Raw genomic sequence first — 26,300 nt, forward strand, 5'->3', positions numbered from 1 at the left:
CGATGCTTAGGGGATGCAATGGTCGTTGAGTATGAAATTATCTTTTTAGCTTTTGCGAGGTTACGCTGGGAATTCGTTCACTCACACACAGTCTTTCTGAGAAGCGATGATATTTATTCTGCTCAATTATTTGAGATATCAGTACATGAAGGCATGAAGATATTTGGGGTGCGATGACTTTCTTGATTTGTTCAAATCACATGGGGACTTCAAAGTGGCCGGGAGACTGGGAGACTGGGATGCGGAGATATTCGGAATGCGTTGAATTTCAGTCGATGATATTTCCCAAGGGCAATAGTTACTTAATGAACTATACTTTCGCCAGATGCTTCTCAACTTCATCTGTAACATTGGTTAATATCTGATTGTTAAAAACTGCCTTGCGTTTATAAACCTCTAGTCTTCGGCCCCAAACTTGGAGAAAAATAACTTTGACGCCCTTCATTGGGGAGACTAGTCAGTTCTCTCTAAAAGTTCGAATGCTAGAACCTATTGAGTGGATGACATTGGGACTTTCTAGCTGATCCCAGTTTTAAAGGATGAAATGTAACAAAATATGTATCTTCGGTCAAAGTATATTATGTTGCAAGCATGAGAAGGACTCGTGCTTATTACTGAATTCTCATTTCACGAAACAACTCTTCCCCGATAGATAGCTTCTTAACAACCCGATGCTCTAGAGAACATAGACGCTATAGTAAGGCAGGGAAAACGACTTCGGAATTCCTTCGGGGACAGCGAATGAGGAAGAGAAACGTGTGTATTTGATACTTCATTTCAATGGAGATACTTTTTGTGATGATTTGGTACGAAGTTTTGACAGGTATATACATAGACGAGAAAGTGTTTGGTAGTCGGGAGAACAATACATGGTATCGTTTCCTTCAGAACACAAGTGAAGGCTTGGGTTTGAGGATCACAAAAATGACGGGTTAATGCTGGTTGGATATGAGAAGATGGTGTATATATGAATGCAACATCACTGACATGCTGTATTATATGAACTACCCTTTATAGTCTGGTACTAACTATACCATCCGCTTTGTGAGTTCTTCCTCATCTTATAACATTATAATTTGGAGGTAAAAAGAGAACATGGCCGTTGGTAGAGACATTCTTAATATCATTATCATAGGCAAACCACAGCCGAGTTCTTGGGCTAACTTGAAGCAGAGCCTTGAGAATGTCCATGCGCTTAATTAGGAACTTAAGAAAGTAGATCTAGGAATGGAATAGAACTAGCTGATCTACTCTGTGATAAAGATCTGAAATGAAGAGGCAAGCACGCGTATATAACCTCCTACTCGTAGAATCAGTGATCTTCTTGATACAATCTCCAGATGAGGGAGCGGCCATGTACCTGGGACATGATAGATTAGACAATTAAGATTGTGTACTCCATCTTTGAGTAAGGTATCTAGAATCTAAATAGGTGAACATTTATGGTAGACAAAATAAAGTTTTTGGTGTTTTCTGTGATAGGTTGACTGCTAAGCTATGTCACAACGTTCAAGAAAGGTTTTTGAAGTGGTTGACGATCTACACCGCCTTTATTCTAAATGGCAGAATATATTCAATAAACATATCAACGAATCCAACCTTTTCTCCCCACGACAATAAACAATTCGTGAAGCTTCATATAACACAACGCGTCAATTACCACTGCTGATAAACTTCTGCTCAAGCTCATTACATCGAAACATATTTGGCATTGCAAAATTTCTGCATTGCAATATCCAAAAGGATCTGTCGACGCGACGCGTGTTGCTACAATGGCTGTTCACGATGTTGCCCCGGGCTACATTACTTTCGAAAGTCGAGTGGCATCTTACCGTAATGCACAACCCCTTACTGGTCGTAGGACGTCTACTACCGGGTCAAAGGCTCCAAAAAGTCTTAAATGGCCACACAAATCTTTGCTACCAGAAGAAGTATGAAGTATTCTATCTTTGTTTACTTATCGCTCGCTGACCTTGCGCAAAGCTTGCAAAAGCAGGTTTCTTTTACTATCCTTCGCAAGCCAATCCTGACAATTGCGCTTGTTTTCTCTGCCATAGATCTATTGATGCCTGGGAGGAAGGTGATGATCCATTGAAAGAACATTTAAAGCATTCACCAAATTGTGGATGGGCGATTGTTGCCTCGATCGAGGCACAAGATGAAGAATTGAGCCGGGAATTTCCTGCTAGTATGAGAATGGTCGAGGCTAGAACTGCGACATTTGCAGGAAGATGGCCGCACGAAGCAAAGAGGGGTTGGAAGTGCAAGACTAAACAAGTATGGACTGCCTGTTACTCATGACAACATTTATACTGACGAGGTAACAGTTGGTTAACGCTGGGTGGAAATATACTCCAACTGCAGAATCAAATGATATGGCTACTTGTACTTATTGTTCTTTAGCATTAGATGGATGGGAGCCATCCGACAAACCATTGTATGTTTGGGAATCTCTCCAATGACTACAGAAGCTAACTTCTCTCACAGAGATGAACATTTCAATCGATCACCCGAATGCCCTTTTTTCATACTTATCGACGAGCATAACTCAGAACTTGCCTTAAAAAAATCGACTACCAAGAGAGGCAGAACATCGAAAGCTTCACGTTTATCTACACTATCCGCTGTAAATATTGCTAGCGATGCAGATGTTGAAGAGGGGGATAGCATCATGTCTACAGCCACGACAAAAGGCAAAGCATCTGGACCTAAGGGTCGAAAGGCACCGGCTAAAAAGGCAGCTCCAGCTCGGTTATCTACACAACCCGCTATTGATGTAGCTAGTGATGCAGATGTAGCTAGTGATGCAGGGGTTGTTAGCGATGCAGATGGTGCTGAGGGGGATAGCATCATGTCTACAGCCACAACAAAAGGCAAAGCATCTGGGCCCAAAGGTCGAAAAGGCTCGGCCAAAAAGGCCGCCCCAGCTCAATCATCTACACAGCCAGCTATTGACGTTGTCAGCAATGTAGCTGCCGAAGAGGGAGACAGTATCATGTCTACAGCAACTACGAAAGCGAAGACATCTGCACCCAAAGGTCGAAAGGCCCCGGCCAAAAAGGCCGCCTTAGCTCAAGCATCTACAAAGCCCGCCATTGACGTTGCTAGTGATACAGATGATGCAAATGATGCAGAGGGAAACAGTATCATGTCTACAGCCGCAACAAAAGTGAAGACATCTGCACTCAAAGGTCGCAAGGCTACGGCTAAGAAGGTCGAACCAATTGAGGCACCTAAAGCCCCAGTAGAATCTTCTACTCGTGGGAGAAAGAGGAAGAGTGACGACGAGATGTCTCAACCTGACCTTCCAAATCCCCAACCTAAGAAACGTACTACAAGGGCTAGCACAGCACAAGTTGTTATTCCTCAAGCATCCGCTGCACCACTACGAGCACCAACCTTTACAGACTTACAGAACCAGGCAGAAGCTTCGGATTTGCTTTGGATGGAAGGATCTCCACTAGAATCTCCACCTGGATCTCCTCCCCCCTTGTCGCCACCCCATTCTTCAGTCGCGGACAACCAATTTTCAGACACAGAACATCAATCTTCCGATGCGGAAAACCAGTTCCCTGAAAGACCTAACACTCCTCCAAATCAAGGTTCTTTGGCACCCAAAACTACCAAGCAATGGGAACCCGTAGATGCTGAGATGTTCTTCGGTGAAGAAGAGCATGAGCATTTCTTGGAAGCAATGTCGAATCTCAAAACAGGCAATTTAACAAAAGCGGAGAGCCAAATGTCTGTGGAGCAATGGATTTACCATACAGCAACGGTTGCTCAAGGAAAGCTTCTTGACGAATGTGAGCGAATGGTAGCAGCATTCGAGGCCGAGGGCATGAAGGCGTTGTCTTGTCTGGAAGCAATGGAAGTCGTCTGAACTTGAGTTAAACAGTGTATTAATTTGGCTGGAATATGTTCAAATCGGACTTGGATAAGTCTCATTGGGAAAATCAAGGGCATTGGCGTTTGAGCGGCTTTGTTTTACTCTTTCATAAATCAAATATTATATACCCCGTATCGAGACTATGAAATGACTTAATTCCAAACATGTACTGAATTTGTGCCTATACCTAACGAGATATGTGACGCGAACATCCAAATAAAAGAACACTTTATTTACAGATTATTAGTACCTTAGTTTCGTTGAATTTAGTCGCTTGAACAATATGTACAATTTTGGGTATATTACTATTTTATTAACTCTATTTACTTTTTTGAAATCTCGTTGCTCATCTCAGTTTTTATACGAGTTATTGTGCCGACACCTCCATAGACCCTATTGGATAGATTAGTATACATTGTGAGATATTTGCCCTCTTGTTTTATTTCATATGGGGGTGATAGTTGAAATGGGGTGGGAGACTTACAATGCTGTGTAGACTTGGGCGACATTCGCACCTGCATTCAAAACTTCTAGTGCTTGTTTTCCATTCGTAATGCCACCAGTAGCGAAAATTACTTTCTGATCATTTGCTTTGTTGCCCGTGAGTGATTTTGCCTTTTCGGCGATAGTGGAGACAAGACCATCCTCGTTTGATCCATTAGTGGTATCTTGTTGTGGTGGTCCTCGGTCGAGTAGAGCTCTATATCTCTTGACTAAAGATAATGTTCTCTCGAACATTGGTGGTCCAGAAAATCCTCCTTGTTCCTCAAGAACCCTGATTTCTCTGGCGGAAATTCTGATGTCGTCTGGGATGAGCTTGTCTCTTCGATTTGTGGTATTACCCACAATTATACCGTCAACACCACTTCTCCATACGGCTTCAACGATGCCCTCGATTTGCTCGTCTTGATCTTCATCGGGTGATACCTTGACCATGACTCTAGGCTTTGTTTTTCGATCTACGGATTTGGCGGCCCCGACTACTCCTTCTAAGATTCGGGATAATGGTTCAACTTTCTGTAATGTCCTCAAACCAGGGGTGTTTGGGCTGCTAACATTGACTACCAAAATATCGGCATATCGAGCCAATCTCTCAACACAGTGAACGTAGTCTCTTTTGACGGCCTCAATGTCATCACCATTAGTATTCTTATTCTTGGCAACTTGTACCGCCAATAATTTCCCGTCCAACAAACTTCCTGGAGGAACACCAGCTTCTCCATTCAAAACCATCTTCTCAGCATCTTCACCTACACCCAATCCATTTTGATATGCATATAAACGAACCCGTTCCCTCAATCGCATAGCCATATCATCTGCGCCCTTTGAATTAAGTCCATAGCGGTTGATCAAAGCTTTCTGACTCGGTATACGGAAAACTCTAGGTTTTGGGTTTCCATCCTGAGCAAGTGGTGTGCATCCGCCAACCTCGACAATCGCAGGGCCCATAGCAAACAAAGCATCTGGCACCTCTGCCAATTTGTCAAGCCCCGCAGATGTCCCAATTGGATTTTGTAATTTCTGTCCCCAGACCTCCACGCTCAAATCTGTCTTATCCGTATTACCGTTTCTGAAGCTTCGATCGCGAGGATGGAGTCCGAATGAGTAGAGCGTTTTGAGAGCTTTGGTTCCGACATGATGAGCCTCTTCGGCATCGGGATATATGGCGCGCAATGCGGGAACCACAAGCCATTGGTGAACGCTGGCTCGGGTGTCGGTAATATATAGGTATCCAAAGCCGAGACCGAGAGCTATCGAGGTTCCTACGAGGAGATTCTTCGATCGGGTAAGAACTGGGGATGTTTCGGTACTGGTTGATACGAAGCGTTTGGTGGATACACGGGATGCAGGTGAGGAGAGAATGGGTCGCGATGTACGCAGAGTGCGTAGGAGAGGGCTCGACATATCGAATGTCTGTCCGGGTATGAAGCAAATGGAGGGTCGGAGTGCTTGCTAACGGGGATGTCTAAAAATGTTGTTCTATGCGTAATAATTAATCTGGCTCCGGGGGGTTGTTATTCCGTTCCGGGCGAAGCTATCAACTTCATTTCAACCCCACGATCTTACCCCGAGCATATCAACACATCGGTCATGTTTTGGTGAATTTAGCAGAAGGTCTTTCTGTATAAATATTTCACGGTTTCAAGATCTTACCATTGATAAAGGGCTAGTAGATTCGTACTGCGACCAATCGTCTGCTGAATACTGATTGTAACGAAATCGCCTGGGAAGTGACATTCGATATCAATTCCAAACCTCACCATTCTACACTCACTCATTCTTTCTTCGACAATAAGAATTGTCATCATTATCATGTGATTCTCTTGCTCGGTCCTTGGCTCAGTCTCTTGGACGACAAGACCTCCAAATGAGATAGAGAGAGCAAGATCTAGCATAGACTCTATCTTGCTATTTCCTGATCAAAACTTCCAACCCTTCCTTCTATTAGACGCTGGTTTGCTTTCATCAAACTGACTGCAAGTTTGGAGAGAAAGGGAAGTGATGTATCCTGGAAAGTTTGAGACCCTACTCTTTTGGCTGAGATCTCTTAGATGAGTGACATGAAAATAAAATGGGAGAAGTCTCTTTTTATTCACTTCTCCGTTTTCCTCTTTGCCCATTTCTCTTGATTTACTCTGTATGCTTTTTAATTCATACCAAGGCCCTGCTCTCCTAGAAATTTGGGATTTACTCGAGCACTTTCCTTTTCTTTAACATATGTTTCTACGTTTATAATCCATGGCTTACACAAGCTATTCGACTCTGAGCTTTTGTTACTCTTTCACTCATTTTGATTCAATCGAATCTATTGAAAGTCAAAATGACAATACCAACCCGTTTTACATGGTTTCAATGCACCATGTGACCCTAAAGTCAAGTTGCTGTTGTTTTTTGTCCCGCCAAGTATGTATGTCCAATATTACCCTCCACACTATTCATCTAGCTGCGTAAAACAAATCAAAACTCAACTCAACAAAATTCAATATTCAATATTCACCAATACAATCGCCGAAGTTCATTGAAACTGCCCCACTCATATTCACTGCTGCCCGTATTACGACCATTCTTAAGGAGGGGGCTTTGCTACAAGAAATCCTTTACTTGTTTTCTTTCAACATACAATTCTTCTGGAATTTAATTCTGTGTACAAGACCAACTTTTCTTTTCATCATCTTTTATCTCAAACCATTCAAGGCATCAACTCAAGTCTTGTTAGTTCTCTGGCATCACAATAGAGAGCCCACCTGAGGGAGAAGTAAAGAAGGATCAAATCAGAACGATGGACAAAGATCCGACAATCACGGTTGATATGAACCCAGATGTGAAAGTGTTGTTGTCAAAGATACACGCACTTACAACAACTCGATACAAAAATTTCGAAAAGCTTAGAGAACTTGATGTTTTGAGGGAGGAAGCTCATGTTAAATATCGTATTTTGATTGTGAGTATGAATGTTGGCCTGCTTTAAGAATATTATTTCTAAATTCATGTCTCTTGTAGGAAGATAACATGGCCAATTTCAAAAAGGAATTCCCAAATGCTTCAAGAGCTTTGTGGGCTGAATTTCAGAAGGTGGCTTTTGAAAATACCATTCTTGACGACTTGAACGCTGCGCGCAAGAAACAAGAGATCGTTTACACGGCCTCCCGTGATAAGCTAGAAGAGATGTACAAGACCTTCAACAACGTTTGTCCATTACTTTCACAATCCCACTAGTACAGCAGCTGACATTTATAGCTCTTCCCGCAATACATTCCTCAAGACATTCAAAATCGTAAGATCGTCAGTTTCCCTGGTACTGATTCCGAGAGGGTAGTAGCATTCTTCCGAACTTGTTCGCCTGAGGATGTTGCCAGGGAAATATTTACACACAAGGCATTGCCGGGCTTCAAAATCTATAGCTGCGAGAAGAGCTTCAATAGAGACGACCTTCCGCCATCTTACAGAGCGAAGTTCGAGCGTGCACGACAATTCCCTGATGACCCGGATCACCTCATCTCATATGATACCCCAGGAGTCACTGAGAAAATGCGAAAACCACAACGAAGAAAAGCAAAGGACATTTTTACTACTACCTTGGAGACTGTCTGGGTTTACAATTCAGATGTCAAGAAGTATGAGCGGCATATTCATCAGCAGGTTTTCCACAAATACTCAAAGGACGAGGTCAATGGCTTAAGAAGGAGATTGATGATCTATGTGGAGATTTCAATTGTTGATGTTGAATAATTGAGTACATCTAATTCAGACGAAGGAAGGCTCAGGGAGGACAACGTTTCATTCTATTTTCCGACATTTCAGTACAGTACAGATAATGACACCATACAAAGTTAAACGAATACGCAGTACTAGAGGCAGAATTTCTGACAGTCTTTTTTTGTCAGGATGTCGACCACCCTGCATCGCATATGAAGACACTGTTTGGGACAAATCTCGCCTTACTACTGGTTGTCATTTTTTTCCACAAATGTTTTAGGGGTTATCTTGTTTTTGGGGGCAAAGCATGGCTTGCACAATACCGCACATTTGTATTTTTCTACTTGCAGTTATCTAGCAATACTAAAAGATTGAAAAAAAAAAAAGCTGCCGTTTTATGAAATTGTAATATGTGACCGATGGTAGTGACCAGACGCTGGGATGGGTATTCAAAGCATTCTGATCTATTTCATGAGATGATCGTGTATGGCGGGATACAGTCACGGAGTTGGGTTGTTACATTTTATGGCAATTAGTTTTGTGCTTTCTAAATATGAGATTATTTGTAATGGTATTTAGAATGGCTTTTACACCAAGCTTTCAAGGAATGAAGTGTAGATTGTGTAGTATTATGATTGGTAATGTCTTTCTATCTTCCGATTCCTTTCAGTGTCTCTATTTATTTGACTATAATAAAATACGAACGATGAACTCAATCCAAATGTATTGGGATAGGCAATACCACCTACGCTGAATCTAATTATCCCACTCGGACCAACCATCGTAGACCAATAGGTTGTGCGCATCGCATCCAGACAACAAACCCTATTGTTTCTTACCCACTTCAAAATTCTCATCGCTCCATCCAAGCCATTTCTCCATCCGCTTTCCCATTGCTCCCAACATAATCGCGTCCACAACACGCTCAAGATGGGGTTTGTGGAAGACTATCTGGCCCTGTCCAAACCAAGGCGAGCTGGCATCAGGCTCAAATTGAACGGCTGATCCTCCTGCGCTTTGGCTCGCTATGAATCCAGCGTCGGCCATGGCGTCAACGAGGGAGTTCCAGGGTACTGTCTTAGTGCGCTCCTCGAAATTCCGAGTCGAGAACATGGTTTAGAATATGGCGTACGAGTTCTTACTAACAAGTACTTTAGGCGTTGGTAAAGGTGCAGAAGTTGCAGGAGTTGTGGTTGGTTCACAAAGTATCTCCACAGAATTCTTTTCATCATCTGTGTTGGGGAGTTTTCTGGTCTTGATTTTAGAGCGAGTTGGAACACCAAGTTTCTCTGGCTTTTAAGTGCCCCACTGCTCTTGATCGATAGAATTCTCAAAGCTGCAACCTTTTTCGCGTGCCTGACTGCCATCTCTGCGTGGATTTCAGCATTTCGTTTCTCAATTGATGCGAGGTGTTCTGGATCACTATCCGCAGATAAAATTGCAAGATCATGATCTATATCTTCTTGGCCAAACCCTAGACGACGGAGAGTATGTTCATCACGAGCTCGAACTTGCACCCAAATTTGACTAAGTGGCTTTCTCTGTTGCGCGTCACTATCGAGCCATTGCTGACTGAGGCGAATTCCAGTTGGTTTTGGTGTCTCCATGAATCTTTTGGTGGGGTCTGCTAATAACTTTTCAGCCCTGATTCTTTCGCTCTGGCCTCCCTAATGGGAATATTTTCTTCGGGAAGGCCGGTCACACTATTGCAATCTCTTAACAAGTATTGATCCTCCAAATGTTTTTCGACGTAACGCCATCCACGACTTGTCCTAGTTGAATTATATCTTCGACTCCTCGTTTCTTTGCTCGAGGACAATGTAATCGGATCATCTTAAGCATTTGATACAATGCTGTGAGGCTAGAAAATCCTGTATGCACAGTTTCATCCAGTCTAGCGAGCTCTTTGAAGTGTTCGGTTTCATGGCACTTGGCCAAATGCACCTCGAGCATAGAAAATATCATCGCAGGCGTAAGAGGAGTGACTTCCTCGAGTTTATAATCGGTGCGGTTATCGAGTATCAATAACGTCAAGCAAAAGTCCAACCTGTCTATAGAAAATCCGAGCTTGGGGCAAGTGTCTTTTCGCTGCTAGCCAGTAAACGTGCCATGATTATTGGAAAGGGTGGTAACTTTGTACTCTCGCAAATACATCGGCAATAAAGAACCGAGGTATGTAGAACGCCGTCGGATTTGATTCAACAACAATGCTTCGAGCGATTCTGACGCTGCATCATAAGCTTTCGATCAAGGCTTGAGTGGATCAAGGCTCTCATTCAAAGAACTTTGCAAATTCTTTAGTTTTTCAACCTCGTCTATAATCCAACCCCAAGACCAGAATATGACTATATCCAGAATAAGTAGAACTGACGATGCGACAATAAACTTATGATAATTTTCAAGCGATTTCCCCAAGTTACTGGTCATCACGAGCTCAATATAGGGCCTAGCGTATGAAGGATGGGTCTATAGAAATCGAAGATGGTCTCCTTGTAGAGCTTGTCTTGTCTTGGCGATATTCAACAGATGATCAATATCAAAAATAGCCGGCGCCGAGAATAACTGATACAAATAGCAGGAAGCTGCTCCTGGTATGGAGTCAAATTGTCCATTCAAAGTCGTTGAGCCAAAGCTGTATACTTTATTGAATGAGCTTATTTGGCTTTTCATAGGATAGCCAGTTGTAGAACCAAGAATTTGCTCAACCGTGGATCGAAGGAATGAAAGAAGATGTGTTTGTGCTCGAGAATCAGGATAGCTCTTGGAAACCCGACAGATGTCCACCTATGTGATTCTTCCCATTTCCATTGCGTCAGCGTTCCATATGCCGACCCCGCCAAAACCATGCTATGACTGTTGTAATCGAGAGCCAGAGAGCCCATGTCCCAATGTTTTTCAAGAATGAAATTATCATAGGGGCCCACTGCTCAGAGGAATATTGGGTGCGGTTCTGCAACAGACTGAGAAACATCACAGGGTTTTCCGTCAACCCTTTTAAGTTGATGTAAGGCAGTAGACATGCATGATGATACCCTCGCATGTACCGACTTAGCTTGATGTATGAGCTGATCTAGTCACTAGGAGGAGACCGAAACGCTTTATTCAGGTGTACTAGAGGCCACCGATGCGGATATAAGTTCGGATCAACATCGCGTAAGAGGGCCTCGCGTTTATTGCGACTCTTTTTCTTCCCTTTCTAAATTATAGAATCTCCGTTGTTCTGGCATTGTTGTCGCAGATAGACTAGATTCCTACTTATGTCTGTGGTAAATCCTTCAGCCTCCTGTCGAGCTTCGGCGTCACAAGGCGCAAAGCTGTAAGCCGTTATCTTGTGTTCTTGATCATCCCGAAAACGGAATTGTTGGACACAATCGGAGCATTCGCACGGTGGCATGAAGTTGTGTCGACAACACAGAAACAATTTGTTCCGCTCTACCGGACTTGCAAAGTATTGAGGATATTTGTAGCCTGCCTGAACTATACTAGAACAAGATAATACCAATACATCGAAGGCATGGCAGACCGATATAATTTCACTCACAAGTTGCGCGCTTCAACGTCGTTTTTGGACAGCTCTTTGATCTCCCAAACCATGTTGCAGAATGCGAAGGTCTTTTAAAAAGAAGATGAAGGTGTTTGGCGATCTTTAACAAATACCACGGAAGGGTAGGTATAACTCCGGTAAATAGATCCCTCAGACGCACTATCTGTCCGGCAATATCTCAAGCTACAACTTACGATGAATAAGTTATAGCTCCAGATTAAGAAGGAAGAACAAAAGCAAAACGATAGTTCAATTTCATAGTTCAAGCGAATTTGGGACTTTCGTGACAATTCACTTCTCCCGCCTCCCCCAACTGTTTTTGCTTCCAACTATCCATGTTACGTCCCAGGCTTCCCGTAGAGCAAGGCTCGAGATCAGTTGAGACACTACAATCTTGCCAATCTTCTGGACTTCTTTTGCGGATATTGCCTATATAGCTATATTTCCATTGACAATTCCCGTCAACAATGTGGCATCGCAGTTGTCAATTCGATGAAATTGGACTCCAGATTGCAAACATTTATGTGATGGAACTTTCCCAGGGAGTGGCACAATTTCGAAATTTTGCCATTCTTGTGAATATCTGAGTATTAATTCAAGTATGAACTTTCGAAGCATCAAGAAGAGAAGCCGCACAACTGTTGTTTCAATAGTAGACTCATGAAAAGTCTCTCGCCACTCTGATACCAAAGAATGACGTTGTTGGATTTGGTCACGGAAAAATGATCAACCGATTGACGCTTTGTCAGCGCGAGATGTTTGTAAAATGCGACCACCCTAGACGCCATTCATCACATAACATCAATTGAAAACAATTCCATAAGTTAATATCAATGAACAATTATTTGGAAATCACAATCTTACTTACTTTATTTCATCCTACCTGAAGCCAAACCAAGGTAGAGATTGAAATTAAAGGTATCACGATGGACGATGCTAATATTCATGTGAAGCATGTTGAATCCACGGACGATGCCAATGCTCGTTCCATTCCAAAGCATGCTAAACCTATGGATGATGCCAAACTTCGAGTACTGCCTGTCGAAACAAATTATGGCAAAGGGGGGTTCCATCCCATACATCTTGAAGACACTTTTAAGCATGATCGCTACAAGGTCATACACAAATTAGGACATGGAGGATTCGCGACGGCATGGCTTGCGCGAGACACTAAGCGAGAAAGATATGTTGCTTTAAAAGTTCTTGCGGCACGATTGTCAAGCACTTCAAAAGAGGTTGACATGTTACGTCGGATGAAGCTGAGGCGAGTAAAGTCTTTTTGAATTCAAAGAAAAATGTTTCAATTCGCATTGCGAAACCCAAAGTTTCAACCGCAGATTTCGCATTAGTGCCCTCTTCTATTCCTTGCTCCGGTTTCGCGTTCAAGATGTTGGCTTGCGTTTACTAATTTTTCAACGTATCAGTCCCGAGCATGACGGAAAGTTTTACGTCATGTCTTTGCTCGATTATTTCACCCACAAAGGCCCAAATGGAGACCATTTATGCTTGGTTTCTGAAGTTGGAGGACCTAGCATCAAACAGTTCAATTCTTGCCCGGGTGAATATACAGGAAGCCGACGGTTGGAAGCGTCTGTGGCAAGGAATGTTTGCTTGCAGGCTATACATGGCTTGAACTATATTCATAGCACCGGTATCGTTCACGGAGGTTTGCAATGCCATATAATTCCCTACTTAATTTTCTCTCAGCTCACCATAAAATTAGATGTTACTCCTGCCAACATTCTGTTACAGCTTGCCAATATCGATGAGTGGACCGAGGAACAAATCTATGAAAGACTAGGTGTTCCTCAGAAAGAAGAGATTAAAAATGCCAGCTCCAAGCTTCCAGTAACTGATTCTTCATTTCCTGATTATACTGTTGCCGCAATCAACATGAAGGAGGTAAACCCCAAGTGGATAGCAAATGACATCGTAATAATCGATTTTGGTATCGCCTTCCTCCAAGCAGCCCCATCTCTTGACCTTGGCACGCCCAAAAGTTATTGTGCACCTGAATTCTTATTTGGTTGCTACAGAAGCGTCGCTTCAGATATATGGGCTTTGGGATGTACGATTTATGAGATTCGAACAGGATCTCGGTTATTCAAATATGATGGCATTCCCCAAAGGGACGAGATGTTGATAGCTGCAGTGAGACTTCTAGGCGCCTTTCCTGATGAATGGTGGGCTGGTTGGCAAGAAGGTCTAAAATGGTATAAACAACAAACAGAAATTAGTGCAAGATCACCAGGAAATATACTTGATCAAATTTTGCAGACCGGTATACACGATGGTGATGCTCCTCCTCCTCGACATAAGCTTAGGAACGAAGCGTTGGAATGCATCGAAAAATTCAACGAGCGTACTCGGAATGATATGCTTGATGGAACAGATCAACTCGTGGAGATGGCGGAGAGGTTGAGAACTAGCGAAGCGGAGGCTATTCTCAAGTCAGTGAATGCTTTCGATCAAGGAATATCTATCTCTCATTCCAACAAGGCCGAAAATGGTTCTGCTGCAGGATCTCTGTCGAACTCAAAGAGTTCCGAAGACAAGAGTTCGAAATCCAAGAGCTCAGAGGCTAAAAGTTCCGAGGCCAAGAGTTCAGATGCTAAAAGCTCAGAAAAGACACCATCTTCCGAGGGACTATCAACAGGCCAGTCCCGCAAAAAGTCTTTCACCAAATTTCCGGCACTAGCAGAGAAACCCAAATCGAAAGCTTCTGCGAATGTGTCCGATTCGGAAGATAATGAGACTCAGAGTGTGACAGCTTCTACCGAAGTTGAAAGTTGCGGCCCCGAACATTCTCATAGTTACCTTGAGCCATCCGGCTTCAAGATATCTACTGCTGAAGCAAAGATTCTCGAGGATTTACTCCGAAAGGCCCTCAGATACCTACCCGAGGAACGAAGCACTGCTCTGGAATTATCGAAACACATTTGGTTCTCTGATATATTCAAAGAGGTCGACTAAGGCTAGCACAAGTCGCATGTTCTTTAAGTTGTTTGAAAGTCTATCCTACTTGCAGGATTGGTTGCAAGTTTTGTGATACATTTATCGCCCATTCGTCCTATCATTAACCTCACCAGACTTTTGGATCCAATTTCGTCTCATTTAGTATTACTTTACATTTCTTTCATTCAAGACTTCCCATTATGCACCAAGCTACATTATTCACATTTTATCCACGGTGGTCTGTAGTGGTGTGTCCTGGGCAATGCCTATTGCTTCAACGTTAACAGAACGGATTCCCTCCGGAGAAATGGCTCCTAACTACTACAGAACTCTTCATCGATATTTCCGTCAATTGAATAGCTTTCTAATCATCTGATTTTTGTGATTTAAAATGGAAAGAAAAAAGTCCGTACAAATTTCCTCGTGGAGGAATCGACTTATGATCTCCCTTCTAGTGCCAGAATAATAGAGCAATTGGGTTAAAATTCCTGGCATGCGCAGTCTACGCTGATGATTATTATTCTTGGTACTTCTGTACTAGTTCGAATTCTTCCACTGGTATTTCTTTATATTCATCGTTCGCGTCGCTATCTATTTTCAGTGTCAAGTGCTGTCAGATATGTACATTGAATAGCGTTTCATGCTATATGGTTGGTAAGATAAGGGGGAAAGATGTGTTTTTCCGCGAATAAAGAGAAAAGTTGCTATGTGGGAGATCTTCCCTTTTACACATTTCTAGTTATTGCGTCTTCAAGACAGGGTCTAGTTAGCAACACAACTTACACTTCTGCACAGTACACATTGACTATGGGCCTCTCTTTGATAACACCTCGATTTCAATTATATAGATGGTGAAAGAATATGATCCCCTGCCACTTGACATATCATTTAAATGAAACCCTTGAAAAGAAAGACATGCAATACAATTAAGCTCTTGTAATCATTACCAATACTATACCATTACCCCAGCAGCATAGTAGGAAACCCTGATCTATCTACTCATCAAATAACACAACCACAAATGCAGCTCCTCCTCAGAGCGAACCCCTTGTTTTGAACTAGCTAGCTGAAAGCTCGATCTTTAACTACCTACTATCACAATGCATCATAGGGATGTATGAATCTTAGACAGTCGATAAGAGATGAGTGTCAATGATACGTCTTGATACCCCCCCCCCCCCCCCTCACCCAGCTTCTCTTTCCCTCTCTATCAACCTCCATCCGTTTCCTTTCTCGACTACTCAATACCAACCCAGAACCTTCTAGGTATAAATAACACCTTCGGATGAGCAAAAAGACACGACATATGTAAGTTATTTGAATATGTCATCAACAACTGCTCTAGTGTCGCTCTCCCACATCTCAAGGGGCAATAGGGTTTCAATACTCATCATCAAGGTTTTCCCACGAGCTCCCTCCCTGTTTAACTTTTCCGTGTCGATTGATTCGGTTACTTTCATTCCTTTCATATTGCACTCTTCTCTTTCGCCTCATCTGGGAGGTTTCTCACCTGCAATTTCTGTATCACTCATCTCTTTCTATTTCCTTTTTAGAAAGCCTGAAATTCACATAAAACACCATTCATTATTCTCTTTATCCATAGACTCATTTCTATTTCAATTCCTCTCACAAATACAAACACAAATACAAACACAACTGCACTCAGACACAAAACACATCACAGAAGAAATGAAACCCTCAGTTCAAATTTATATTCATTTAACCACTAACCAACCGACGGATTGATCAAATTTGAGGAGAATAGATATCTATCTAATTTCATTCCATATCTTCAAGAAATGACCCAGCTAGTTCCACGCACCTCAAATTCTCGCATTGTATTTCCAACAAACACACAAATGAACCAATCGAAAGAAGAAGATCCAGAAAATGCACTGCTTGATGTAAGCAGGTAAGCTATGCTGACTAACGCTCGCTTGACATATCATTTAAATTAATTCCAATTTCCACTTTCATCTCCCCCCTTCCCCTCTTTCTCCTCCCTTTCTTATCTCTCACGTCCAATTACCACTCCACAGCCCACCCGTTCTCCTCCAGAAACTCTTCAATCGCATGTTTCAATCCGAGATTGGGTCTTAGATCACTTGGGAGTAGCGGTTCTCTGGTTAAGGGATCGGTAGAGCTTCTTTCGAGATGCTGGAGGATACTTGTGCGTTCGTAGGATTGGCCTGTTTTGGTCTGTGGGGAAGGCATGTTAATATCTTCTAGATGGCGAGACTGAAATTTAAAGGGATGAAAATTAGGGGCGAGGCTATAGGATAATAAAAAAAAACGAGAAAAACATACCACAACAGGATCGATCATAACATTAAAACTGATCCCGTCAATTGCCCAATCGGGCATTTCTCTCCTCCTCCCTTCCTTTCCCTGTGTTTCAACAAGTCTGAATACCCTCTCTACCTCTTCAATCTTTTTCTCCCATTCTTCTGTGATTTCTTTACTATCGATATTCATCGCATCCCCATTCCCTTCCCCATCATATCCTTCCTTTCTTCCCCCCTCCCTCTCCATCTCCCGCCTCATCAAACCCGTTACCTGCCCCAGCAAATATCCTCTATCCCTCCTCCTCCTCTCCTCCTTCTTCTCCCATCCCTCCTTCCTACACCTTAGTCCCAGCTCTAAGATAAGCGGCAAACTCTTCCCACTCCCCACTAATCCCTTCCCTCCAATCGGCATATCCTTTATACAATGTTCCCTCGCCATTTCCGCCGCTTTGAGCGCGGAATCATAGTCGCGCAGCGCATGGTATGCTTGTGCGATGTTATAGTATGCTTTCATGTATACACTGTTTATGGGGGCGGAGGAGATAGCTGCGATAGCGGATTCAGAGGAGGCGATTGCTTCGGGATAGCGGGCAAGTTTAAGGAGAGCTTTGGACTGGTTCGTGTGGAGAATCGGGTTTAGAGGATCGAGGGAGATGCTGGGGAGTGGCGCGTTAGATGGGTTTATCTGACATAATAAGGTTGGGTATATGGACGATGAGGGGCAGGAAGTAGAAGGGTTGATGGAGTGCGCAAGACCAGGGAAATCAAACAAGAATGTAGACTAACGCTTTGCTATATAATTGTTCAGCAGCCTCATAGTTTTTGTTCTGAAAATGATCGTTTCCCTTGTTCTTAAACTCGAGAGCTTTTTTGGGATCGTGAGGTAGATCGGATCCTACCATGATGCCACTTTACGGCGGAGACGATGATTGGACCGATATAAACCTAAGACGTATGTTTACTAGGCCGTCCGGTTTATTTGCTGAATATAGGTTGTTTTTTTTGATATGCCGGTGTAAATTATTTTTGGGGTTGATTGATTATGGGGGTGGATTTCAGCCTCGTTACGCAAGAGGGCTGTGCTGTTGAGAATACTATTGAAACGTAGTCTGAAATGAACGAATTTGTACTGAAGAATCGTATTACGAGCAAATTTAATGATATTAATTTAGGATAAGTAGGGAAAATGGTTGAGTACAATGAGTGTTGGCATTGGATGTTATTGAAGATGGTAATTGTCAGCCTCGCGAGAGGTTGGATTGGTAATTCCAAATTTGGAAGGTTCGAGAACTTCGAGGACAGCCTTGCTATGAACTTCTGGAACTACCTAAAAACTAACATCTTGAATATTTTTTGGCAGTAAATATTACATTACATGTAAATGGCATGGAAAAAAAGGTGAGAGTGAATGTGAGGTCTAATTCAGATAATCTTTTGTACAATACGATATTTTGTCTACCATGCACTTCTTGCCTTCACTCCATCCTCCCAACCCTGGGCCAGCGACACAAACTTTAAAAAGGCTAGAAGAAAACAATGTCAGCTTTAGCCGAGTAAATGGTGTGTGACTGGCGTGGACTTTTTGCTCTGGTCAAGAACTCGGTTCGGAAAAGGAGTCTGGAAGGAAGCAACCGATGTACACTTGTGACATCGGCTTCTTGACGTTATTGATGGCAATTTTATAGGCCAACAATTTGCCATATCAAGACCTTCTCTCTCCTAGTCCAAGAGCCAACTGGCGATTCTAGTAACGTAAAACAAATAAAAATAACGTACGTTGTCGGATGCAGGAATATCCTTTCTCCAGCGGTCACCAATAATTGGAATTTTCTGTTTAATCATGAGCCAAAATACCGCAATATACCATCGGGTGCCAACTTACAACCATGATATCGTTTCGTACTCTAGGAATGTCGGAGAAGAAGAAAAGAGCGAAGAATCCAGCAGTAGCACCGAATCCTGCTAAAGTAAGGCCACTGCATGCCAATATTAGCCAGGTTCCCAACTCAATTCTGCCATTCAAAGTAAAGCATTTAATATATCATCTGAACGTAAAGTATCGTAGTTCCAGTCTTCACACGGCCCGGGGTATAAATATTGTGCCCATTCCAAAAAAATCTACATACACCTTGGAAGCTGCCTTTGGGGTCCATCCGGCAATATTTGGTTGGATCTTGTATCTGCGGGTCCATCAGTTTGTGATTTCTTCCTTGAAACATCGCGCATCGTACTTAGGTCCATAGGGAGACTTGTATGTCGAGTAGGAGACAGGTCCCTTTGGAGGAGTGATACCTGTGGAAACGTGGAACTGAAAGCGCAAATCTTGTCAGCAAAATGTGCGAAGCATTTGACACGTGCAGGAGACACTCACATCGCCGTTGCTGCCCATTTTGAAGAGGAGAATGTGTTGTTGGTTGTTCAATGGAAATCTTGAGGGCGACGATATATTCGTGATTGAGAATGTTAGTCGGCAGTAGCCGGAAGAATTATTACTAGCCTCAGGCACTATTACATAATCATTTTCAGCATCGATGATCTCTCGAGATTTCACCGTCCTCGATTCAACTTTTCATAACATTTCAAAAACATGTATACGTTTAGACCTTGTATATACCTATCTACTAACCTCTACCATTATTGGTGACCGGAAGTTTTAGAAAGGATTCAAAGCCATTCTAATATTATATTTTGCGCTTCAAATCATGTACCCAAGTGGGCGACAAACCTCAATTCTTGCCTGTTAGCTGCTGCTTTTCTCCTATCTCAACAAGCGAACTTTTACCTACGATCAATGTCTAGAAACTTGCTTCCAAAAATACCCTAGCCGAAGCTGAATTGTTCTTTTGTTATACTTTCATGTGATATTTCAGCTGATTTACTGGTATTTGTGTGATTATTCTTCACAATGCTTCCCATTACCACTATTTGGCCGCAAAGCTTGTTGAACGTGCATGTTGATGTTCTTTGTTGGCCAAAGTCTATACATTTGAAAGTAGAATCATTGATCATTTTAATAATGGGCAATGTGTTTGTTTCGCACCTTTTCCCCGCTCGGGTCTACCATTGTTGAAAGTAATCCCTTTCCACAATCGTATTGTTCTTCCATTACACGTCACACAACAGAGTGGTACTCGTAACTTCTCTACGGCCCTTTTTGCTTGTGCAACGATGTTTGTCATTATTATCGTCGAATGAATTTAAGGTTAATAAGATGATATATTACCAACTAAAATAATAACTATGCTAACTATTATTTCCCTGATAATCATTATTCTAACTTTTACCTACGGAGCATGTACTTCGTACCTTTCTTTACCTGACTTTTTAAATCAACGGTTTCTAATTCGTCCCCGCGTTAACTTATTAATTACTTTTTATGTCATAAGTAATCATCGTCCAAGTTAACTTAACTTAATCGTCCCGCATAATCTACATGCATCCGATCGAATGACACCTATCCCGCTTATTTCCGACATCGATCATTTCCCAATCAGGAAAGAGCAATTTACCATTTAGATATCCAACGAAATTCAAGAAATCTGTGCGGTAGAAATATAATAAACATCTTCACCGTTGGAGAGCAGTACGTACGAAGTAGGTAGTTGCTACTAGCTAGACAAGAAACTAATCATCCCGTGTGTTCCCCTCAATTCCTCTTTGGTACCTATTCAACCTTCCATTCATTAACACGATAACGGGGGTCTGACATTTATTAATTCCCATCCAATCTCGTGACTTGGCCCATAAACACAATCAAACAAGGAACACCAGGAAGGAAGAAGGAAGTGCAAGAGCCGAGTACACCCGAGGTTCAATCACAACACCAAAAAAAACCAGTAAGGACGACCTTTATCGAATATACTTTAATTCCTCGAAACCACCCGCGAGGATTAGCCTTTACCATCAAGTTTTACAGCAATTTTACAGCAATTTCACTTACTTTTGCAACGAACATACCAACACATCTGCCACTTCATCGATCATACACACGATTCAGAACAGGAAGGGAATCCATTAAAAACCACCTTGAGACAAACCCGCTTGGACGGATCTAATGTACTTGAGCGGGTCACTACATCAATAGCAGCCGCCTCATACGGAGTACATAATATCGTCCCACGATTTCCCTCCACGCATGAATACACGATCCACAATCTTCCATCTGATATCTCTTATCACCAATAACCTTACTAGACTTCTCGAAGATCAAGCAAGAACACGGCATCCACCCGCTGGTCTCTAAACACTCATAGACAGTACGGCATACAACAATCTTGAACCGTCAAAATCATCAACATCAACATCAACATCAACATCAACATCACACAACCTACCTCGCCCAAAATGCCACCTCCAGCCCAACAATCCCGTCCCTTTCTCTCAACCTTCCTCGCCTCCTTCCGCTCTTCCCAACTCTCCTCCACTCCCATCATAAGCAACACTAGCTCTTCCTCGCACCAAAAACCTGCTCACGCACATTCACATTCGCAATCCACACCTTCACAACCGCGCCAAATAAGTACCAGCACGAAATCAAACTCTCCATCAAATGCTCTACGAGGAATCGATCGAAGTCGTGGAACGACCGGTGGAAGTAGTCCCGTGGGAAGCTACGATTCGAGTCCTAGTCCCGCTGCCTCGAGTTATCTTAATCAAAATCAAAATGTAAATGCGAACTCGAATATATCGAATCCCACATCCCCAACCTCAAGTTCCAACCAGATCTCAAATCAAAATGTACCGTATCATTCGAACAAATATGCAGGCTTTAAAACATCAGCAGATAGGAGGGGAAGCGATAGTAGCTCCGAAGGCTTTCGAGATGTGATGGGAAAGGAGAAATGGTATATTGGGGGACGCACGCAGGGGGGAGAGGAGAGATACTTTCAGCTGGGAGTGATAAAGAGGAGAAGAAGTGGAGGAGAGATAAGTTTGGATCGATTGAGTTTGTGATAGGGGGTGTCATGTGAGGAAGGGAAATGGGTATGATACTAATATCCCAAAATAGTATGACGCCCAAGGTGTCGATTTTTGAAGACAATTCAACATTTAAAGTAGATTGAATCAATCACTTTGATGTCTTGGATGTTCAAGATGGATTCGGGAAGTAAAAGAAACCTCCTGTTGGACCACAGCCTGGACGATTGGGAAACTCATGCGTAACTGCGGACGTCGTTCGGTGAAGTAATGGGGGAATGAATAGGGAATGTGTAAAGAAGAATGTTCACAACACCAGATGACGTATATTTCAGTACCTCGAGAAGATTGAGAATAGGGTCACTGCCCATAGCTTTGTGTTGGTGATATGGATACGGAAGGGTGTCGGGATTATTGGAACTGGATTGGCTACAGTAAATCATATCATGTTATAAAGATATGGAACAGAACAGAGTATGGGAATATGGGGATTTGGGGCGTTGGTGATGTTATATCAGAATGGAACTTTCAAGACTCCAACCGGATAAATAAATAGGAATGAGATAAAAATATAATACCGAATCGACATTGTCATATGAATGGGCTGGGAAGTGAGTTCGTACACGCAGGAAATTAGGAAAGGTGGGTTTGGCCTTGTGAAGCAGTGAGACGATATAGGATAGCAATATGTCCTCAAGGTTTGTCTATATCTATCTTACAACTATATGTACATGCTCCACGACAACAAAATACATTTTCGCTCTAAATCACTGACTGATTCCATCCCATAATAACCCGGTTTATTCTTCGATCCCTCGTCCAACGAACCTTCTACATCACTCAACCTACTCCCTCCCCCCAGCTTCCACACCCCCAAACATCAAAACCTCCCCACCCCCTTAAAAAAAACATATCTACCACATAAACCTCTGCACCCTCCCGGGTTCCTGCGTCCACTCAAATCCCCGATACAAAAATATATACCCCGTAACCGCATTAATTAACAGATACCAGATCGTCTCGGCGTGTAAACGGATATTGATTTTTGGGGAAGAGGAAGTTGAGAGGGTGGGGAAATGTAAACGCAGGAATATAAATGGGAGGATGAAGTAGCGGGGTTCGACGAGGGGGGCGGTGATGAGGGAGAGGGTGGTGGTGAGGAGGAGGAGGAGGAGGGTGGTGAGGGGGGTGAGGGGGAGAGGTGAGGAGGAGGTTGGGGGAGGAGGTGGAGATGAGGGGTTGGGGATTTTGTTGGGTGCTTCTTTCTTGGGCGATGACGTATATTCGGATGGGGATCCGGAGAATGTGTTGAAGATTAGGAAGAAACAGAAAATGTAGATGGGAGCCAGGAGGTAGCGGATAAGAGGATGTCGGAGAATACTGTATCGGAATACGTAGAAGATGTAGTGACGGTTGTCGGCGAGGGTGAATGGATGGATTATGGTGTTGTGTTTTATGATTACGAGGGAGCCGAGGAGAGATGCTAGGATGAGAGCGAAGGTTATGAGGGCCCGGAGTTGGGTGTTGAGAGAGGAATTGAGAAATCTGGATGGATGGAGAATATTGTCGATTGAGTTTAGGAGGAATGAGAAGAGAGTTGGGATGAGTAGGGGAAATGAGAAGAAGGCTATGAAGGGCCAGAGATATAGAAGCTGTGAGAGGTGGATGGTGGCGACGTGGTTCGATTTATCGCCTAGGACAACACCGCCGTTGATGAAGACGAATGCGCCAAATGTGATGAGGAGTGAGATGTGGGGAGCCAAGTTGAGGAGGATAGTCGGGAGGCGGGTTATGGCGGTCCAGACAATTGAAAGGGGTGTGAGGACGAAATCTGGAGGTTGTTAGCTCTTTTTCACAGAGTGAAATTGGAAACTGTCGAGGAAACCTGGATGAAATAGAAATTACCTTCAAGACTAGCAACATGTAGAGGTGGATCATGTGGATGATCCGACTTTACAAGGTCACCAACTTCTTTTAAGTATTCCTCCATTGACGATGCGAGATGATGCCTCAAAGACGGAGCAGCAGGACGGTACGTCCCTTTCGTCGTCCTTACAGCCTCCATGCCCCCTAAGAACACGGCGGCCCAGAAGATGTTTGTCTGTCTCATGCATAGAGCCAATACACCACAAAGATAAAACCATACACCATTCTTCCACGATTTGTGAATCTTCTTAGATTCTGCTTGTTCAAGAAATTGCTTATACAGATATAAAACCACACAAGTAGATAGCACGTCAGTATAATACAATCCAGAGAAGAAAAAGAGAGGAGGAAATAAGGCAATGTTTGCAGCTGTATGCAATGAATCTGCGGATATCAATTTGGGTTCTTGATCTTTGGGGGTTTCAACCCCAGCTCGAAGAATAAGATTCCGACATTTCCAAGCAAGCATCATAATAGATGTGAGCGCAATAACATTGGTTATCCGAAGAAAATGTACATTGCATGTTGTGAATCCAGAAATTATGCTCAGAAAATGACTCCACCAATATCTAGTTTCTGGTCAGCGATGTTTAGGATTACATATTGTCTGAAGGGGAATCATACAATCCAGGTGGTGTGGTAAGTTTCGGATCCCAGGTACCATAATCCCATCTACAGCATGCTTGAGCTTGTGGTATATGAAATACTTCATCCTAGATAATATGAGCTAGTGCATCGGATTGAGGTTTGAATGAAGAGGACTGTACCAAATAAGGTTCGGGAACACTCTTGGTCACCTGATATTCCCAAAGCCCGGCAAGAGAAGCCACAGTCAACGGAACGGCAAGAGCGGTTTTGAGACTTAGTCCTCTCCGTGAACTTGGGTCTGATCTGCCAACGGCAGTGAGAACTCCCACGAGGAGAGTGGAGATAGCACCGGCCATGAGGACACCTTTTGGCGTTTGCGAGATGTGGCTTTAATTTGTATATGTTATGAATGCGGTGAGTTTCTTGTTATCATAATTGAAATCTGAGTACCTGATCAGGTGTTAGAGTATTAAGGAGAACTGTATGATATGAAACTTACGAAGATATGATGTCGTAAGAAACAACGATACTTTAAAGCATTAGATGGATGATATTCAAATTGTGGCTGTGCAAGTGTGGCTGAAGAGCCCACCTCCACATAGGCGAAACATATTACACACCATTTGTCTTCTCTGATCATGAACGTTGAAGATACATTAATAACATCTATCTACTGCGAGTATTCAAGTTATACACCGGCATTGATCCAATCTGGTAACCCAGAGAGCCCAGTGGCAACCAACCCCCTTTCCAACTGTGTTTGTTGCGTGCCTGAGCCGTGTTCCATCACCAATTCATCACCTTCATGCCTGTGGCCGCATAGTTCTTGAGATATCTCAATCTTAATACCAAGTTCCTGTATCGCTTTCCCAGTGCATCAATTATCCAAAAACAAAGGTCCATCGTATGGACATGACCACCGAGAAGATCGCTGTCTTGATCTAGCATATCGTCCTGGAATTTGGTGGATAGTCCGAGAATAGTCATTTCCTTTCTTGCATCGACTTTTGCGTGCTTTGCAATAATCAATTGGTCCATTCTCATTTGGACCCTGGAAATTGCATAGCTATCATAGACACAGAGGGTCAGTGGGTTCCTGGTGTTTTGAAGGATGAAATACTCACTCGATGAGAGTGGGGTCCCGGTCATCACATGCCATCATTCTCCTAGGTTTGGAGTTCTCTTTCCAAGAATCAAAGATCATCCCCGCCGTTTCATGTGTCCAACCAATATTCAACAGAGCAGCCATACATAGCGTGCTCTCTGGAAGTATGACGGGTGGAAGGGCGGACGCATCAACCGGTACGATGATAACGAAAGATCGGATTGATTGTTTCTTTGCTCGTATTGAGCCTTCTGGAACTTCTTCTTGTCTCTCGCAATAGCTCATGCCTATTCAACACAGACTCATTAATCGGCGTACACGATTTCATGCATGAATGAAGCGTAACTTACTTAAAAAAGCCGGGTTGATTTTCCATTGTCCTTCGAATTCATTTCCTAAGATAATTTGCTTCTGTCTTAGAAATACTACTTCTTCGCCGTCAAGTCTAAAAGATGGAACCCCATCCTCATAGGGTGGAAGATGCATATAATCCCACATAGACATAGTCGCCAAAAATCGAAGGTTGGGTTGCAAAAATTGTTTCAATTCCCAGAGATTGAATTTTGGAAAGGAGTGGCTCTTCAACTAGGTGATTGAAAGGATTGCACTTGCCTAAGATGGGCTCCTGAATATTAAGCTTGGCCATCATCTCCTTCTTCTTTGGAATCATACTTTAGTTCGAGGCTTTCGATAGTTCGAATTAAAATATCTGGGAATGACTTTAAGGAAGACAAAAAAAGCAGACGGATGATATATCCACACGATGAAGAACCACCTTTGCCTTCATGAGATACATCGCCTTCATATAACATAAAGTTACTGTTCAAGGTTACCAAGTCTACCAGCTCTTTATGCCTCGAATTCTGCAAGGCTTTCTGATCCTCGGAAACTTGAGAC

General features: G+C 42.9%; 11 protein-coding genes across 11 annotated transcripts; 4 read left to right on the forward strand and 7 right to left on the reverse strand.

The window, feature by feature from the left end:
* Positions 1-1,772: 1,772 nt before the first annotated feature.
* EAF01_000958 (uncharacterized protein) lies at positions 1,773-3,880 on the forward strand (the record flags this gene model as incomplete). The annotated part of the gene is made up of 4 exons (XM_038909208.1): positions 1,773-1,931; positions 1,984-2,277; positions 2,328-2,437; positions 2,488-3,880. The coding sequence occupies 4 exons, from the start codon at positions 1,773-1,775 to the stop codon at positions 3,878-3,880; spliced, it is 1,956 nt and encodes a 651-aa protein (XP_038776114.1).
* A 329-nt stretch (positions 3,881-4,209) lies between these two features.
* Positions 4,210-5,791, reverse strand: EAF01_000959 (uncharacterized protein; the record flags this gene model as incomplete). Its single annotated transcript, XM_038909209.1, has 2 exons — positions 4,210-4,279; positions 4,371-5,791. The coding sequence occupies 2 exons, from the start codon at positions 5,789-5,791 to the stop codon at positions 4,210-4,212; spliced, it is 1,491 nt and encodes a 496-aa protein (XP_038776115.1).
* A 1,309-nt stretch (positions 5,792-7,100) lies between these two features.
* On the forward strand, positions 7,101-8,468 carry EAF01_000960 (uncharacterized protein). Its single transcript, XM_038909210.1, has 3 exons — positions 7,101-7,328; positions 7,388-7,573; positions 7,625-8,468. The coding sequence occupies exons 1-3, from the start codon at positions 7,167-7,169 to the stop codon at positions 8,114-8,116; spliced, it is 840 nt and encodes a 279-aa protein (XP_038776116.1). The 5' UTR covers positions 7,101-7,166; the 3' UTR covers positions 8,117-8,468.
* A 440-nt stretch (positions 8,469-8,908) lies between these two features.
* EAF01_000961 (uncharacterized protein) lies at positions 8,909-9,690 on the reverse strand (the record flags this gene model as incomplete). The annotated part of the gene is made up of 3 exons (XM_038909211.1): positions 8,909-9,172; positions 9,230-9,376; positions 9,427-9,690. The coding sequence occupies 3 exons, from the start codon at positions 9,688-9,690 to the stop codon at positions 8,909-8,911; spliced, it is 675 nt and encodes a 224-aa protein (XP_038776117.1).
* Positions 9,691-10,549: 859 nt separating this feature from the next.
* On the reverse strand, positions 10,550-11,123 carry EAF01_000962 (uncharacterized protein; the record flags this gene model as incomplete). The annotated part of the gene is made up of 2 exons (XM_038909212.1): positions 10,550-10,867; positions 10,938-11,123. The coding sequence occupies 2 exons, from the start codon at positions 11,121-11,123 to the stop codon at positions 10,550-10,552; spliced, it is 504 nt and encodes a 167-aa protein (XP_038776118.1).
* A 30-nt stretch (positions 11,124-11,153) lies between these two features.
* On the reverse strand, positions 11,154-11,677 carry EAF01_000963 (uncharacterized protein; the record flags this gene model as incomplete). The annotated part of the gene is made up of 3 exons (XM_038909213.1): positions 11,154-11,275; positions 11,339-11,565; positions 11,625-11,677. The coding sequence occupies 3 exons, from the start codon at positions 11,675-11,677 to the stop codon at positions 11,154-11,156; spliced, it is 402 nt and encodes a 133-aa protein (XP_038776119.1).
* Positions 11,678-12,553: 876 nt separating this feature from the next.
* EAF01_000964 (uncharacterized protein) lies at positions 12,554-14,600 on the forward strand (the record flags this gene model as incomplete). Its single annotated transcript, XM_038909214.1, has 3 exons — positions 12,554-12,891; positions 13,052-13,293; positions 13,351-14,600. 3 exons carry the CDS (start codon positions 12,554-12,556, stop codon positions 14,598-14,600), a joined length of 1,830 nt encoding a protein of 609 aa, XP_038776120.1.
* Positions 14,601-16,607: 2,007 nt separating this feature from the next.
* EAF01_000965 (uncharacterized protein) lies at positions 16,608-17,769 on the reverse strand (the record flags this gene model as incomplete). Its single annotated transcript, XM_038909215.1, has 3 exons — positions 16,608-16,781; positions 16,890-17,523; positions 17,654-17,769. The coding sequence occupies 3 exons, from the start codon at positions 17,767-17,769 to the stop codon at positions 16,608-16,610; spliced, it is 924 nt and encodes a 307-aa protein (XP_038776121.1).
* Positions 17,770-18,381: 612 nt separating this feature from the next.
* Positions 18,382-19,256, reverse strand: EAF01_000966 (uncharacterized protein; the record flags this gene model as incomplete). The annotated part of the gene is made up of 6 exons (XM_038909216.1): positions 18,382-18,390; positions 18,644-18,697; positions 18,750-18,843; positions 18,994-19,047; positions 19,099-19,175; positions 19,239-19,256. The coding sequence occupies 6 exons, from the start codon at positions 19,254-19,256 to the stop codon at positions 18,382-18,384; spliced, it is 306 nt and encodes a 101-aa protein (XP_038776122.1).
* Positions 19,257-21,211: 1,955 nt separating this feature from the next.
* Positions 21,212-21,820, forward strand: EAF01_000967 (uncharacterized protein; the record flags this gene model as incomplete). The annotated part of the gene is made up of 1 exon (XM_038909217.1): positions 21,212-21,820. The coding sequence occupies one exon, from the start codon at positions 21,212-21,214 to the stop codon at positions 21,818-21,820; it is 609 nt and encodes a 202-aa protein (XP_038776123.1).
* An 878-nt stretch (positions 21,821-22,698) lies between these two features.
* Positions 22,699-25,907, reverse strand: EAF01_000968 (uncharacterized protein; the record flags this gene model as incomplete). The annotated part of the gene is made up of 7 exons (XM_038909218.1): positions 22,699-23,615; positions 23,690-24,279; positions 24,335-24,423; positions 24,478-24,685; positions 25,089-25,364; positions 25,423-25,690; positions 25,754-25,907. 7 exons carry the CDS (start codon positions 25,905-25,907, stop codon positions 22,699-22,701), a joined length of 2,502 nt encoding a protein of 833 aa, XP_038776124.1.
* Positions 25,908-26,300: the final 393 nt, after the last annotated feature.

This window comes from Botrytis porri (genome assembly GCF_014898465.1).
Source record: "Botrytis porri strain MUCL 3234 chromosome Unknown BPOR_001, whole genome shotgun sequence".
Taxonomy (NCBI): Eukaryota; Fungi; Ascomycota; class Leotiomycetes; order Helotiales; family Sclerotiniaceae; genus Botrytis; species Botrytis porri.

Coding starts and splice junctions, on each gene's coding strand:
- EAF01_000960 (XM_038909210.1), top strand. CDS start 7,167: ATGGACAAAGATCCGACAATCACGGTTGATATGAACCCAGATGTGAAA. Junction 7,329..7,387: donor TTAAATATCGTATTTTGATT/GTGAGTATGAAT, acceptor TGTCTCTTGTAG/GAAGATAACATGGCCAATTT. Junction 7,574..7,624: donor TGTACAAGACCTTCAACAAC/GTTTGTCCATTA, acceptor TGACATTTATAG/CTCTTCCCGCAATACATTCC.